We start from the raw sequence: 14,510 nt of genomic DNA on the forward strand, positions 1-14,510 counted from the left end.
ACATACACACATGTTCATACTACATTACAGTGTTAATAGATCTGATCTATATTACTGCAGTGACATCACTACATGATTATATACACTCCTCCAACTGACTATGTACATACATTCATCCAACTACCCATCACCATCACCACCACTACCAGTAGTACTAGTACTATTACCACTACTCTGGAATAGAAATAACCCTCCTCAACACCTCCCCCGCCAACCACGCCCCCTCCCTCGTCCCATCCCACAGTCCCATTCCCATCCCGATCCCGGGGCCAACATCCCCCGCAAGTTCATTAAACCTCCGAATCCACCCTTCCCAGGTCTTCCTGGTAATAAACCTTCCCATATCCCCACCTTCATCTCCATCATTTGGTGGTGGTGATACAGCCAAAGGCGGAGAATTCGCCGCAGAGGTAGACGTAGAAGCAGATACAGACCCGGATTCGAATTCATCGAGGGTGAGACCTGCTACTATGTAATTATCCTTCTCTTTCTCTTTCTCTTTCTCTCTCTCTTTCTCCTTATCCTTCTCTTCTTTAGGCTTTTCTTGGTGAGAAGAAGGAGAAGGAGGGGAAGGAGGATGGGGATGGGAAGGAGTGCGAATCCCACGTCTCCGCCAGAGATGTTCACCGTAGAGAAGGGCGAAGGTCGTTGCTGTGAGGATTTGGGTGTTGTTTTGCAGATGGTCATTCTTATCATTCTTATCATGGTGGTGATGATGATCCTGAGGTTGATGTGGAAGGTTCTCAAGTATCCAAAGACACGAAATCGCAAGATCATCGATCCAGGACCCGACTCCGTCACATTCATCCTCCTCTTCATGACTATTATTATTATTATCTTGATGATCAAATCCCCAATCATATTCATCAAACCCATACGCATAATTATCCGAGTCACTGGGGGAATGTAGTACCCCTTCTCTAGCGAGGAATGCGAGGAATGTGATGAAGTTGAGCCATGCTTGGTGGAGGACCTTTTGATCTCTTGGGTGCATTTTATTGAGGTATTGTTGTTGATGGCGTGTATGTGGATGTGGGAAAGGGTGCAGATGCATCCCGAGCACATCTCCAAAATCAGTAAATATTGATCCTACCACGTCTCGGAAATGTGGTAGGTAAGCCCATACTAGACTCTTGGTTTTTGTGGGTCGGATGGTCGATTCGGATGCTGAGGAGGGGAGTTTGGGGGGTTTGGGTCTTGAGTTTTCTTCGGGTTGAGGTTGATCTTGATTTTGAGGTTGTGTGTTGGTGTTGGTGTTCTTTCTTGGTTCTGATGGTATAGGAGGTGGAGGTGGTTGTGGTTGTGGAGGAACAGGTGCAGCCACAGGATCATGCAAATGGCGAATATAATGCGATCCACCCACCGTCCCATCGAGATATACACCTAGGGATGGGTGGTATAGTTCTTCTTCTTCTGTACTTTCTCCTTCATCTTCCCCTCCTCCATGCTCTTCATTCCCATTCCCATTCTCATTCCTCTCGGTAATATCCCCATTAACACCACCACCACCACCACCATAAGAACTATACCTCTCCCTCTCCCTCCCACCACCCACCTGCGAAGCAGCAGAATAAGAATACCTCGACTTCGTCCTCGCACGAACATGCACATGCACATCCGGCATATTCTTGATCGCATGCATCAAGGCAATCAGTTTCTTCTGTGATGGGGTGGGTGTTTGGTGATGGGAGATGTCTGTGTCGATGGTCTCTTTTTTCTTTATCTTTTCGCCTAGCGTACCACCATGACCGTTGGACGTGATACTTATTTCAGCAGTAGCTGATGATACCATGATGTTTGTGCAAGGTAGACATCTCCCTGCGTGTAGAATACTGGCCCATAGGTCGTGGACGCATTCATCTATATCATGATTAGTATCATCGTGTATGATATATATAAGGAATGATGATGGCGGGATAAGGGTGTACCTAATCCCTCCCCCCTCTTCTCCATAAACGCACTGATCTCCCCTACAGCCGTCACTACCGAGATCTCCTCCGCCAGGTACAGTTGAATAATGCCCGTGAAAGGATACAGGGATGGAGTGCCTTGGGTCCAGTTGTGGAGGGTGGCGAGGGTGTCGATTTTATGGTCCATCCCTCTTTCTCTTTCCCTCTTCCTCTCTCTCTACCATGTACTCTATGGTAGTGGGGAGGACATAATGAATTATTATGTGTCTGTTTTTAGTTAGTTGGAGATGTTGTATCATGTGAACTTGTGTAGCAAAAGTTAGATGGGGGGTGTGTCATGATGTCATGTCATGTGATCGTTATGGCCTAACTATATACTAGTATGCTAGCTACTTGTATGTACTATGCTGGCTGGCTGGTGTTGATTATAATGTACAGGGTATCATCGCTCCGTATTTACTTATCCCTAAGGTTCATGTCCTGGCTCGTGTTTGGCTTACGGATTCTCCACCTCCACCTCAGGCATCACCATATCTAGCCCCTCTCCGAGGAAAAAGTCCAGCTCGCTGGGTCCGCCTTGCGAATGCTCGTTTTCTGCCAGCTGCTCCAGCAGACTCAGAAACGGGTCTTTTTCGCCTTCGCCTGTGCCTGTTGCAGCTCCTGCTGCTGTTGCAGTGGCGCTGGAGCTGCCCTGTGACGGGGCGTCCGGCGTCAGTGCCGGTCCGCCCGGCGTGGCTTCAAACGGAAACGTCGCGTACTGGGGCTGTGCGGGCGGTGTCGGTGCAGTGAATGGGTCGGAGAGAAACGGTGCAGGGGAGTTGCTCACTCCTGGTGAGAAGCCTAGACTGCTCTCTGGCAGGGCGAGCTCGGGTTGTGGCCATGTTGGCGATGGTTGGAAGCTGATGGATCCTCGGCCTTGGGAAGGTAGAGTCGATGCGGGCGGGTACATAAGTCTGTTGAAATCGGGTCGGTCAAGTGGTAATCTAAACAAGTCAGCATTGTAAGTTGAATGAAAGGTGGTGGCTTACTCGTCTCCGTCCACTAATCGCAAATGCGCCCCATCCACGGCTAGCCCCGGATACCGGTCCAGGAAGTCCTCTAGATGGAACACCGGGGCAAACCGCACCGGTCGCGCTGCCATTGTCCGCACCAGCTCGGCATGGCATCCTGAAATACTTTGCAGCATCTCCCGCTGGTGCTGCACCCCCGCCCAGTACTGCCGTAGCCACGACAGCTGGTGCATCTCGCGCGCGAGAAAGTCTGCGCTCGACGCAAACACTTCTCCCTCGCGCCCGTGGTAGTGAACTCCGTGTACGTGTACGGTGCCAGCCGTGCACACGCAGTATGCTACCAGGGCGGGCCACTCGATGCGTGGCGCATGTCGGGCTAGCTCCACCAGCTCGGCGATGGCATTGGCATGCGAGAAACAGAGCGTTGTCGCCTCGATCTGCCACGACTGATGCTGTCCGGTACCGCGCAGCTCGACCAGGTCGATGGGAAGGAAGGGCCGATAGAGTAGACAGTGCACGAGGTGGTAGATGAGCTTGCTCAAAAGCAGCAGCGTGCTCTCCGGATGGCCGAATAGAGTCTCGATCGATGCGAACAGATCTTGTGTGCCGGCCGCCCAGAGGTCGAGTTCCTGGCGGATCTTGGATAGGTTGGAGAGGGCGTGCCAGGGAAAATGCGAATCGCCTTTGACGCCCCCCGCGGCGAGGTAGCGATGCGTGACACCCAAAATGCGCGTAATGTCGACCAAGAGAGCCGGGCCACCAGGGCCTTTGCGACGGTCAGGGGAGTAATGGATATTAGGGCCAACCGGGTTAAACCATTCGCCCGTTTCAGACCCGCTGCCCGGAAGACGCAGGACGATGGAATGGTCGGCAATAAGACACGGTCGCTTGGAGCCACAGGTGAGAAAGCGATCCATCACATAGACGGTCCAGAACAATCGCCGTCGCATCTCACGTTCTGCGGCAGGCAGCGCTGCGGGTGCTTCGCGATACAAGTCCAGCGCCAGTGTCATGGACACCGCATTGGCTGAGCAGTCAGTACCGGTCTGCGTCAGTTGGCGTCGCACATACCTAATACCATGTAGGCTGTTTTGCCACACCCGTAGGCGAAAAAGGTATGACAGAGCAACAGCAGAGACTGGGTCCCTTCGATGGACGGGTTGTCAATATCGACCAGCCGTCTTGCCTGCCGAGCATACTCCAGGCTGCCTTGCGGAGGATTCGGCGTAGTATATCTACAACATCAGCCAGATTCTCACGACCGAGGAACAATAATCACTACCTTAGGGTTAGGGCATAAATCGCCATAGACAGATGCACCGGTAATTGTCCATGCTGATGCCGTTGACGAGTCGCCGTTTCATCCAGAATCCAATACGGCTTCCCATGCAGCCGAGCAAAGTAGTTGTCCAGCATGGCATCGGGCAGCCGGTGTTGCTGCGGCTGCGATTGCGGGGGTGGGGGAAAGCCATGAGGCGCCGGGGGAAAGTGGAATGGCGTCGAGGCGGACGGCAGCAGTTGCTGGTCCAAGGATTTAATGGGAGAGGTAGCCGAGGTCGGGGAAATCGGCGAGTCTTCCTGGAGGCGCTTTTCCAGCCCGTCAACACGTTTTAACAAGGCCTCCAGGACATCGGTTTTGGGTCCCCGCTTTTTAGGAACGGCGTCTACCAGAATGAGTAGAGTTCGGATTAACGTGGCAGGCAGAGGATCAGACCATAGATGCATGGACATTGGAAGACCTTGCAGGCCTCGCAGCTGGGACGTAGACGATTACATTTGATCTGGCAATTTTGTCAGATCAAGAAGATGATGGTGATCTCACGAAAGATAATGATAATGATGTGAGTACCTTTCGCTTTCTGCAGGACTTGCAGTTCATTGATTCACGGGGTTCGGCATGGACGCGACGGGGAGTGAGACGGTCGATGCTGACCTGGGGGCGGGACATGGCATTGCCTGTGCATAGGATGGATGGAGAGGGTGAAGAGGATGGCGTGGGAGTTGGAGTTGTTGTAGTTGAGGAGTGGTTGTGGGGAAGAGAGGAAAGGATGAAATAGTCAAGGAAGAAGAAGCCGAAGCCGAAGAAGAGGAAGAGGAAGAGAGAGAAAGTGAGGGAAAAGAAGAAAAGCGAAGTGACCCCGGATTTAAAACCAAAAGCAAACGTGGAGAAGCCGGTGGACTAAGATGGATCTGGTTAGACACTGCGAATGCGGGGAGTTTCTCTTTTCTTGCATCAGTTACTACTAACTGATCATGTTAAGTGGTTGGTGAAATGTTAAATTCATGCATGAAGCACCAACTCTCTGTCGGTTAAATATTCCTCGGGATTTTCCCGCTTCCAGCACGGATTCTCGTCCGCAAATCCAGCACTTCTCAAAAAGCCATCATCACCATCCAGGATAGTGCCAGAATATATGGTGAACTGCTGAACATCTTGTCAGAAACTGTCGATCGCAATCTATCACCCTGCAGACCTTTCCAGTCTAGTAAGAGAAGCTATTCTGCAGCCGGCATATGCCCCGGCCCGGCACTCTTAGCATTTAATTTATTCCACTTGCCGTGATTGCTTTTAATATCCATCATCTGTTGTAAGATGATCACACTGCATTCATCACACCATTAAAAAGCAGTAGCAGCACCAATACCCCTACTCAAAGTGGATACAGTTCATTCATTTAGTATCAGACCGATTTACTCCAATTCTATATAAGAATATTCAAAACACCCGTCCCGATGCCATACGTACAAAATCAAACGGTACATTCTGTCCCACCAGCAGTCGCAGCGTCTCCACCGTTGTCCATGCATCAACATCTTCAATCCCATACGCCGTCCAGCCGGCTCGCACGGCTACCCCCACCGGATCTCCCGTGCGCTCCCCCCTGGTCAAGTCCAGGTACACTTTCCCTCGAGTCGACGGCGGCGATGTGCGTCCACTCGTCCGGTAGTGCCGCAGCAACGGCTGCACCAGCAGCGACTTCTCTGGTGGCAGCGCCGACACCATCACGAACGGCTGCTCCACCATCTTCACCGATTGGATCGACGTAAACGGCTCCAGTCCCTCCGCCAGCGGGCCGCGCGCCCGGAACCCGACCGTGTGGATCGCGCCCACTCCCAGACTGCGCAACGCAAAGATCGTCGCCGACGCTTCGCTCTCGCTCCCCGCTAAGATGATGGCTGCTCGTCCCCGGTACGCCGATGGCACATAATCCCGCGTCAACGTCGCCCGGATTCCTTTCCACGTCGCATTCTCTCCCATCAACTGCTGCTGCGGCGGTGCTGGCTGCTGTAGCCGGCTAGAGCCCCGCATGGCCACAATCGTGTCCACCAGTCCGATCGCCTGCGCTGCTTCGCTGATGGCCGGGATGCTGCTCGTCCCACTGGCGATCGGCGGGTGAACGGACGCTCCCCCAAAGCTCGGCTGCGTGATCACCCGCTCGATCGAGCCCGTGGGACCCCGGTCAATCGAAGTCAGTGTGTGCGGTAGACTGAGCTCATTGAAGCATTTCTCCATAAACATCGACTGCGGCGTGGATCGGAAGGACCCAATCGCGTACAGATCCCGCTTCGGAAGCTGTCCCATGATGTGGAGGGCCTCGTTGATCTCGGCGGCGGTCAGCTGGCCGGGCGCGGCAATCATCGGCAGCAGCGGATGCGTGATAGGCGAAAACACCGTGTTGAGCGCACGCGAAAGTTGCCCTAGTTGGCCCATGTTGACTGCCGAGAGAAGTGGGTAAGGCCCGTAGGTCCCCTTGATCGTCGACCGGAAGTACTCCAGTTCGTAGTTGGCCTCAATTGTAGTCACCATGGCAATCATCTTGACAATGTCCGCGTACTTGGCGCTCTCCGCAAAGATCCGGGGTGCCTCTGGAGACGTCCACTTCCACGTCCCGGAGAAATCGTGGAACGCAGACATGATGATGCTGTTTCCTTTGACCTCCGACAACCGTCTCCGGATGTCTTCAGGCAGCCACAGCTCCACATCAATGTACTCCACTCCCCACTGAATCGCCCGCCGCAGATACTTGTAGAAGAGCATCGGGTCGTCCATGGGGAATTTGCCATTCTCCTTGGTGCACCGGGTGGTGAAGATAATGGGCAGCTCCGTATGCTGCCGAAGCAACATCAGCTGCTGCCCTACGTAGCGAAGGCTCGGCACCGACACTTCTGCCCCCTGGGGTGGTTCAGGATCAACCAGCAGATCCACGCGGATTTCGACGGCATCCGACCCCACAGAGAGGATGTCGAGGTTTGGCAGGGCCGCATGCACATCCGGGAATGTCGTGGAGATGAAGTTGGTCCGGTTCTTGGTTTTCAGGTCCTCATGCGGCCGAGTCTGGCCCAGAATCAGCGACAAGAAGCGAGTCAGGTCGCGGCGAAAGAAGGGACTGCGCAGAGAGTAGAGGAACTCATAATGGCAGCGCTCGGTGAGTGCGTCATCCGGAAACGATCCATCGTCGACACAATGCGTATTGACCAGAATACAGGACGCCGGGTCATCCACTTGCAAGCTTGCAATCGAATCTTCCGTGGCAAGAAACCCTACGACGACGGCGTTGCTGCCTGGGCCAAACGTAGACAGTGAGGTTTCGGTAGTCCATGGCTTGCCGAGGATATCCGCAACCACTTGAACGATGGCCTCCTGCCCCGGACTGTAGACTGTAACGACCGTCCGTGCAGGCTCCGGGGGCACGGTTAGCGACGAAAAAGCAGAAGATGTGGTAGAGCCTTTGAGAGCCGTGAGGGATGAAGTAGCGGCATCAGCCAAGAGTGTCATCCCCATGGGCTGATGAAGGGCTGTCTGCATCATCTCATTGCATATGCAGTATACTGCTCCTTCTCATACTTGGATGCGACCGTTGGATGTCGAAAAAAAGATACGTCACGTTGACTCTCCCGTCGATCGCGGAGAAGAGATCACGGAACAAAATCAACAGCGGACGTAGTAGTATATAACAGTAAGAGTAGTAGCAGCAGCAACAGCAGTAGTAAGTCAAGACCGGTTATAGATGTAGTATGTATGTACTGTATGTGGCATTGATGGACCCCAACCAAACTCGGGAAAGTGATATCTGCACCAGAGCCGAGTACACCGACAGACAACCCCAAGCCCAAGAAAGACAAGGAGGGAGAGTCAAGTACTACTAAGAACGGAGCGCCGGCGGAAAGACAGACAGCGTCGGGGCTTAGCGTTTAATAGCCGGAAAGTCGGAGTCAAAATGGCAGCAGAATGGTTTAGGGGCTTCACGCCGATCAACAGAGTTTCAAGACAGTGTGGAAGAGGGGGGAAGCAGGAGACAATGTAGAGAAGATCTGGAGAGAAGGAACGACATCTGCTCGGGAAGAGATGAGAAGGGATTCAGCCGATAAAGGGAGCAGATCGAGATGAGGGAGAGAGCGGGTAGAGAGCAGGAGACTTGGAGACTTGGAGCTGGAGACTAGCAGTCAAGATGGCATGGATCATTGGCGATGGAGAAAAGAATCGAGGAATTTCCCCGGAATCCCAACTCCGCCTACCGGGGGGGCGGAGGCCATTTCTCCGCCAATCACGGGTGGGACTCGTCCTCTCCCGTTTCCCCAGCCTCAAGAAGAGTTCACCTGATACTTGCTAGTATTCTTCCGGCAAACAATCAATACTACTCCATGTATTACTACAGAGGGAGTAGATACTACTGTAAGTCTTTTCTACCTCGTTTCTATTTCCTGGGCAGGGTCTGGTAGACAAGATTCTAGATTAACTTCAGTAACAGTCCGTCCACATCCATTTACATCAAACCAACAATATCTCCACGCTGTCGATCGGTTTCCTCACCCCAGATCCAGGCAGCATTCAAGCATCCCAGCATCTCCATCTATTGGACACGGTCGCGTCTATCAGGATGATCTGTCTCACCAGCCATCACCCCTCAAGCTCCCATGATACGAGGAAAAAACCCCTCCCATAGCGTTATCTACACCCCTTCTTGTTGGTTCGGACATGCCCACCTGCCGCAGTTCCCTGGCCGGGGAGTAACCCGGCGTCGTACCCCGTAGGCCAATTGACGTTGCATCGTTCATAAAAACTGGCCGCCATCTCCACCTTCCTGCTGCATCGCATCTTCCTGCTGCATCATAGCTGACCTTAGTCCCCGGATGCTCCGGCCAGCTGGCCTGGACAATCAGCCTTACAGCCAGGGCCGACGCCCATATTCTACAAAGTACTTCATCAATGCAATGCATATCGGTGTACCACAGGTGGCAAATGATCAATTGGTGCAGAAGGAACCTTATGTAACATGACGGCTGAATCCACCAATAGTCCAGAAAGGCACTCGAATAGATTAAAAGAAATACCAGCCAATCAAAAGGGGGTATTGGAAAGAAACAGAAACCAAAATGCTCTCGAAAAAAGACAACAAAGAAGTTCGAATAATGACACCAGGTAAGAAATGCATACCTGTGCCAGCATCGGTGGATGCTCGTTCATGTTCAGGCAACTGGGTTCAGCGCAGCATATGTATGGGGGAGGTATGTGGGTAGTTATGTGTACATGGATGCATATGATGTATGTACTCCGTGACTGCAAAGCCAGGTGTGACTGGCAAGCCAGACAATCATTATTATGCTCGTCGCAAACTGAAGGCGTCATGGTATTCAATGATCCCGGGCGATCATGCCTCAACATGAGCGGCCCATTCACGTGAAGCTATAGATCACCCGAGGCCTTCGATCCATGGCATTCAGTCAGACGTCTGATTTTTAGTAAGCAATAAGCCTGGTTTGCAGACCAGATGCTGCAATCCAGGGGTTATGTTGCGACGGGATCTGAGGCACGGTGCGACGAGTGTTTCAAACACGGTCGCGGGCCACTCGTAAGTGATATTCGATAATAGTAACCCACCGCACGTATCCACATGTCTCTACTCGCATGCAACAGCAATAGGTCCGGACCAAGAGATACAACATGAGATACGTGGCGGTCTGGTGTCACACGGGGCCGTGCCATATCCAATGGTGATCTTTCGGAATGTGCACTCCACCAATGTGATGCTCCCTCCTTAAGGGGGTGATATGGCAAGCCCATTCATGAGCTTGGGAAGCGGCTTTCTGCGTGCAGTATTTGCCGTCTTCGAGACCCGAGGCGCGCCATGGATCATGCGGGGTTCCTTCATCAGACTGTTATCGAGCTTCGCCGGTGCTGTCATTTGATGCTTTGGTTAGCTCGAGACACAAGAGGGAAAGGACGGGTCACAAACCTCGTGAGACTAGCCGGCTATAGTCCCCGGACATGGTGTTCTGGCTCCTACTACCCCCTCCAAAGGATGTGGCGCTCGCGGTTCTCCAGAGGTGGTTTGACGTGTCAGATAGGAAATCGGTCATACTACGACCGGAGAAAATAGAGGATCGGCCCCGATTGCGCTTGGACAGAATGATCTCATCAAATAGGGTCATCCGAGGGTCTCGCGACTTGGGATTCGCTCTCTCCCGTTCGCTGATGAACTCGTTAAAGCCTAGTGACACGTCAGCAATTGCGACCATCAGCTCGTAAGCCACTGTGTCTTACCTTGTGTCTGTTGCAGGACAGCAATATATTCCGCATGCTCCCCGGGCAAGCTCTTCATGAAGGCCTCCATGTTGAAGTTGTATGTCAACCCAGCTTTCTTTTTGTCACCAGTGGCGGGCTGAAGGAACTTCTTGTATGTGTAAAACAGGCTGGCAAAGCATCGGACAAACGCAGCGCGAACTTGCTCGGGGTGGAAGGCGGCCGGACACACAAGGCATATCTGGAGGGCGCACCGGTTGTGCACCACTGTCTTACAAGCGGTACACTTGTACATGTTTTCTTCTGCCTGGTCATCGCAAATTGCACAGGTGGCCTTGTCGTCCCACGGCTGTACTTGCAAGCAATGTCCCTCCACCCAGCAGGTACCCTCTGCGTTGTGAATGGGCTGCGCGGAGGCCTGGGGCACTATCGTCGACGCAGCGACTGTGGACTGTGCATACACCGAAGGTGCGTAAGTGGAACCCGGGTTATAGTCGGTGTTCAACGTAGTTACAGACAGATTGGGTGCGTGGCCGAGGAAGGGAGCACTGGGCCGGCGTGGAACACCGGTACGCATGTCCATCCCGAATGAGGAGCTACGCCGAGATGCTGCATCAAAGTGGCCGGAACGTTTCTCGCGTAGCGATGCCTGCAATGTCGTACCGGAATCAGCACGGGAGCCGGAGACCGACGGGAAATGACCGGACGTGGGCGAGATGTCTCTGGGAGACGGCGGGGAGCCGGTCTTATGCGTGGAGCCAGTTCCCGGTCGGTCTAGGCCCTTGGACGAATACCCCCTTGAAGCAGCTTGCTCATAGCGAGCATGCAGGTAGGCGTTGAAGATGAGTGGGGGCTGGGTATTTGGGGTTACAGAAGTGGCTCCGAAAGCGCTCGAGTTGAGACTGACGTACTTCGCCAACTGGGTAGACTGAGCCTTGGACGAGAAAATAGAGGAATTCTCCGACATGAATGAATCGAAGGGGTATGTTTCCACAGCATATGCCGGTGGCCCAGTGGGCACTCCGCACCGACTGTGATGAGGAGCAGCCAGCTGGAGCAAGGAAAGTAGCTTTCTGCGCTGATGACGAGGGAGAGGAGTTGGTTGAACAGTGCTTTCAATAAGGTCGGCATCCAGGTCGACCAACACAAAGTCATCTGATGGAAGCTCGACCTTCTCATAACGACGCTCAATACCTACAATGTAGGGACAAGGGGCTTCCAGAGCCTGGATGAGTCGTGCGGGCAGGATAGGGATAAGCACACCGGCCCACTGCAGTGGGAACAACAGGTCAACGATGGCCTTGGTCGCCAGGTACAGCATCGATGTGTGGGATGACAAGAGGATAATGCGCGACTCCGTGAGAGCGTACTCGAACAGGATCATGATGTTCTGTAACGACAGGGCCCGGAAGAGCGCATAGAGGTCGGTGTTCCGAGAGCCCGGCAGCTCATTGGCAGCCTCCTTGCGAGCAAAAAGACGCAACTCACGCACTGCAAGCTCCACCTGCGTCTTGGACGAGTTGGGACTGAATGCCTCGGTACACAAGTTCATCACATATCGCTCCAGGGGTTGCCAGATGCCCATGCGTGGGGAGCTTGGGGGAATCCGCTGGAGGCTGCCGTCCGTCATTGGAACAACAACAGCCTTCAGCCATTCCTTCCAAAAGCTGGTCATATTTTCTTCTCGGCCCAGGATACCGTAGGCGCGGGGAATCCAGAATCCAGTATCCCCGTCTGTCAAACCCTCGATCTTCGACGCTGCACCGTGACGCACTGGCCGCAAGAGATCAGTCATCAAGGTGATCTTCTCTTCTACGGCACTGATCTCATCTTCCAGCTGCTCTCGCGACTCTGACCCTGAAGGAACGGTGGGTAGCTGAGCGAGAAGCCTAGAAAGTTTAGCTCGCTCACTTGCCAGCCTCTCACCCAGACTTGCCGCCAACTCCCTCTCTTCATCGGTCATGTTGTCCTTCCGCCACTCCTCGCAGCGCTTCTCGAGTTCTTCGGCCGCTCGCTGGTTGAGTGGGATCCAGATGATGAGACAGATGGCGTGCAAGCGTGAGCCGTTATCAGTAGTCATGACGAAGCCGTGCCAGGTGGATCGCGGCCTTTGGTCCGACGAGACTATGTTGATGTCGTTCGGAAAAGCAAACATGGGTACATAGTCCGGGAAATTTCCTCGTAGCTTCAGTTCGTCGGACATGCCCTTTGTCGGATACCGGTCGAGCAGGACGGGCTCGAACCTCCGCTTTAGGGGGTGCATGGTGGGGGAGATTTCGAGCGGTTGCGGGACAGGTATCACGGAGTTGTAATTACTCAGACGTCGCGAGGTACGGATGGATGCTGTAATTGTCCGTCGTTAGCCATCTATATTCTATACTCCCTATTGTCGGCCTCCCCCTTCATTGACCCCACCAGGATCTCTACTCACCTTGACGAGCAATCGACGGTTGCCTCTTCATACTGTTCATATCGCGGAATGCCATGTGTCGCCGCACACTACCTATGCTAGACCGGAGCAGGCCCGCAGGCTGTGGGGTCTCCTCGGAGACGATCTTCTGGGTGCGTAATCTGGATCTGGGACGAGTCGAGGGGGTGATTGCGCCCGCGCTGACATTGAGATCCGACAGAAACGACTCCCTCTCCGACGCGAACTTGAACAGCGCTTTGTCAAAGTCGAAGTCTTCGAGAAAGGAGGAGCCCCGGGGAGAAGGGGCACCCTTGATTGTCATACTGCTGCGGTTGCTGTGGGTGCCATTCTCGTTGGGTTCGGGATCGACCGAGCGCATGGAGAAGCGCTGGAAGGAGGTACGGTTGCCCGCCATGGAGATGGGACGGGAGAGACTGTCCAGATGGGAATCCTCCTCGGCATCGGCATCTTCCTCGATGGTATCTGTAACGGCGGGGCCCGGTGAAGTGGCATTGTTGGCACGGTACTCATCCCCTAATTTGCGATAGGTTTCCAAGACCTCTGTTCCATCGACACCAGCAATCCAGAAGTAGTCGGCGAGCGGGGTGGTGGACGCTTCGGGCGGGGAAGAGGAGGAAGAGGAGGAGGAAAAAGGCATCTCGTCGAATCGTCGCTGAGAGATCGCAGGGTTGTACTCATCAATCGTCACAATTCGTCGTGGTCGTCACAGCATGGAGTAAATGCAATTCCTAGATGTTCTGAATTTCCCAGGAACATCAACAGTGAGGAGGGAGGGGGAGAGAATTTGCAGAAATTAGGGGGGGTTGTGTTGCAGAATCACGGGCGGGTGGTGAAGACAGTAGTAGTAGTATTAGCAACTAGAACGCATAAGTCTAGAAATGCGACGCTGTCGCGAACGCGAACGGGGAGGATGGCTGGGGCTCTCAAGCGTTGGTGCAGATGCAAAGAGGGGAATAGAAGGACGAATTGCAGAAAGGCAGATGCTGAAGAGAGGAGACGATCTGAAAGGTTGATCTACGCATTGACAAGAAAAAAAGGAGTGTCGGTTAGTGGAGGAGGAGGAGGAGGGAGGGAGGGAGAGCCAGCGAGAGCGAGAGCGAGAGAGAGAGCGGAAGAGAGACAGGTGAGGGGGCCAAGAGGGAAAGGGAAAAGAGAGACAAACTGGAAAAAGGAGGAATGCTTTGACAGGTGTCTCTTTGTGTAGGAATGGGAAGAAAGTTAAGTTATGGTTCCTTAATTTTTTAAAAAAAAGACTCCTAACCTTCTTTATTTTTCTTTTTTTCTACATTTGAATATTAATATTATTTTTTATTCTTCTAATTCTTGCTTGACTTCAATGGTCATGAATTTCTTCTGCCTTAAATTTTTATAATATAATTTTTTTATTTTTCGAACTAGACTCACCACGCAGACGGATGGTTGCGTAGACACTGGGAAGGGGGGGAAAGCGAAACGGCTGCCAAAAGTCCAATCCAGCCCCGGCACCCCCCGTGTGTTTCCCCCCCTCCTCCCTCCTCCTACTTCCTCCTTACCCTTCACGGTGATCTGCTACTAGTGGTAAACTGTCCGACTGCTACTACACACTGTCTGTTTACTCCCTCGCCTGCGCTCTCCTGCGCACACGCACTACAACCACA

General features: G+C 53.2%; 4 protein-coding genes across 4 annotated transcripts; all 4 read right to left on the reverse strand.

The window, feature by feature from the left end:
- Nucleotides 1-169: 169 nt before the first annotated feature.
- AtWU_02612 (similar to An04g00770) lies at nucleotides 170-2,097 on the reverse strand (the record flags this gene model as incomplete). Its single annotated transcript, XM_035497725.1, has 2 exons — nucleotides 170-1,860; nucleotides 1,929-2,097. 2 exons carry the CDS (start codon nucleotides 2,095-2,097, stop codon nucleotides 170-172), a joined length of 1,860 nt encoding a protein of 619 aa, XP_035353618.1.
- A 309-nt stretch (nucleotides 2,098-2,406) lies between these two features.
- Nucleotides 2,407-4,868, reverse strand: AtWU_02613 (transcription factor domain-containing protein; the record flags this gene model as incomplete). Its single annotated transcript, XM_035497726.1, has 6 exons — nucleotides 2,407-2,893; nucleotides 2,939-3,947; nucleotides 3,992-4,155; nucleotides 4,203-4,584; nucleotides 4,635-4,701; nucleotides 4,770-4,868. The coding sequence occupies 6 exons, from the start codon at nucleotides 4,866-4,868 to the stop codon at nucleotides 2,407-2,409; spliced, it is 2,208 nt and encodes a 735-aa protein (XP_035353619.1).
- A 768-nt stretch (nucleotides 4,869-5,636) lies between these two features.
- On the reverse strand, nucleotides 5,637-7,697 carry AtWU_02614 (type I 3-dehydroquinate dehydratase; the record flags this gene model as incomplete). Its single annotated transcript, XM_035497727.1, has 1 exon — nucleotides 5,637-7,697. One exon carries the CDS (start codon nucleotides 7,695-7,697, stop codon nucleotides 5,637-5,639), a length of 2,061 nt encoding a protein of 686 aa, XP_035353620.1.
- A 2,260-nt stretch (nucleotides 7,698-9,957) lies between these two features.
- Nucleotides 9,958-13,510, reverse strand: AtWU_02615 (dDENN domain protein; the record flags this gene model as incomplete). The annotated part of the gene is made up of 4 exons (XM_035497728.1): nucleotides 9,958-10,097; nucleotides 10,156-10,410; nucleotides 10,464-12,785; nucleotides 12,874-13,510. 4 exons carry the CDS (start codon nucleotides 13,508-13,510, stop codon nucleotides 9,958-9,960), a joined length of 3,354 nt encoding a protein of 1,117 aa, XP_035353621.1.
- Nucleotides 13,511-14,510: the final 1,000 nt, after the last annotated feature.

Source organism: Aspergillus tubingensis (assembly GCF_013340325.1).
Source record: "Aspergillus tubingensis WU-2223L DNA, scaffold_4, whole genome shotgun sequence".
Lineage (NCBI taxonomy): Eukaryota > Fungi > Ascomycota > Eurotiomycetes > Eurotiales > Aspergillaceae > Aspergillus > Aspergillus tubingensis.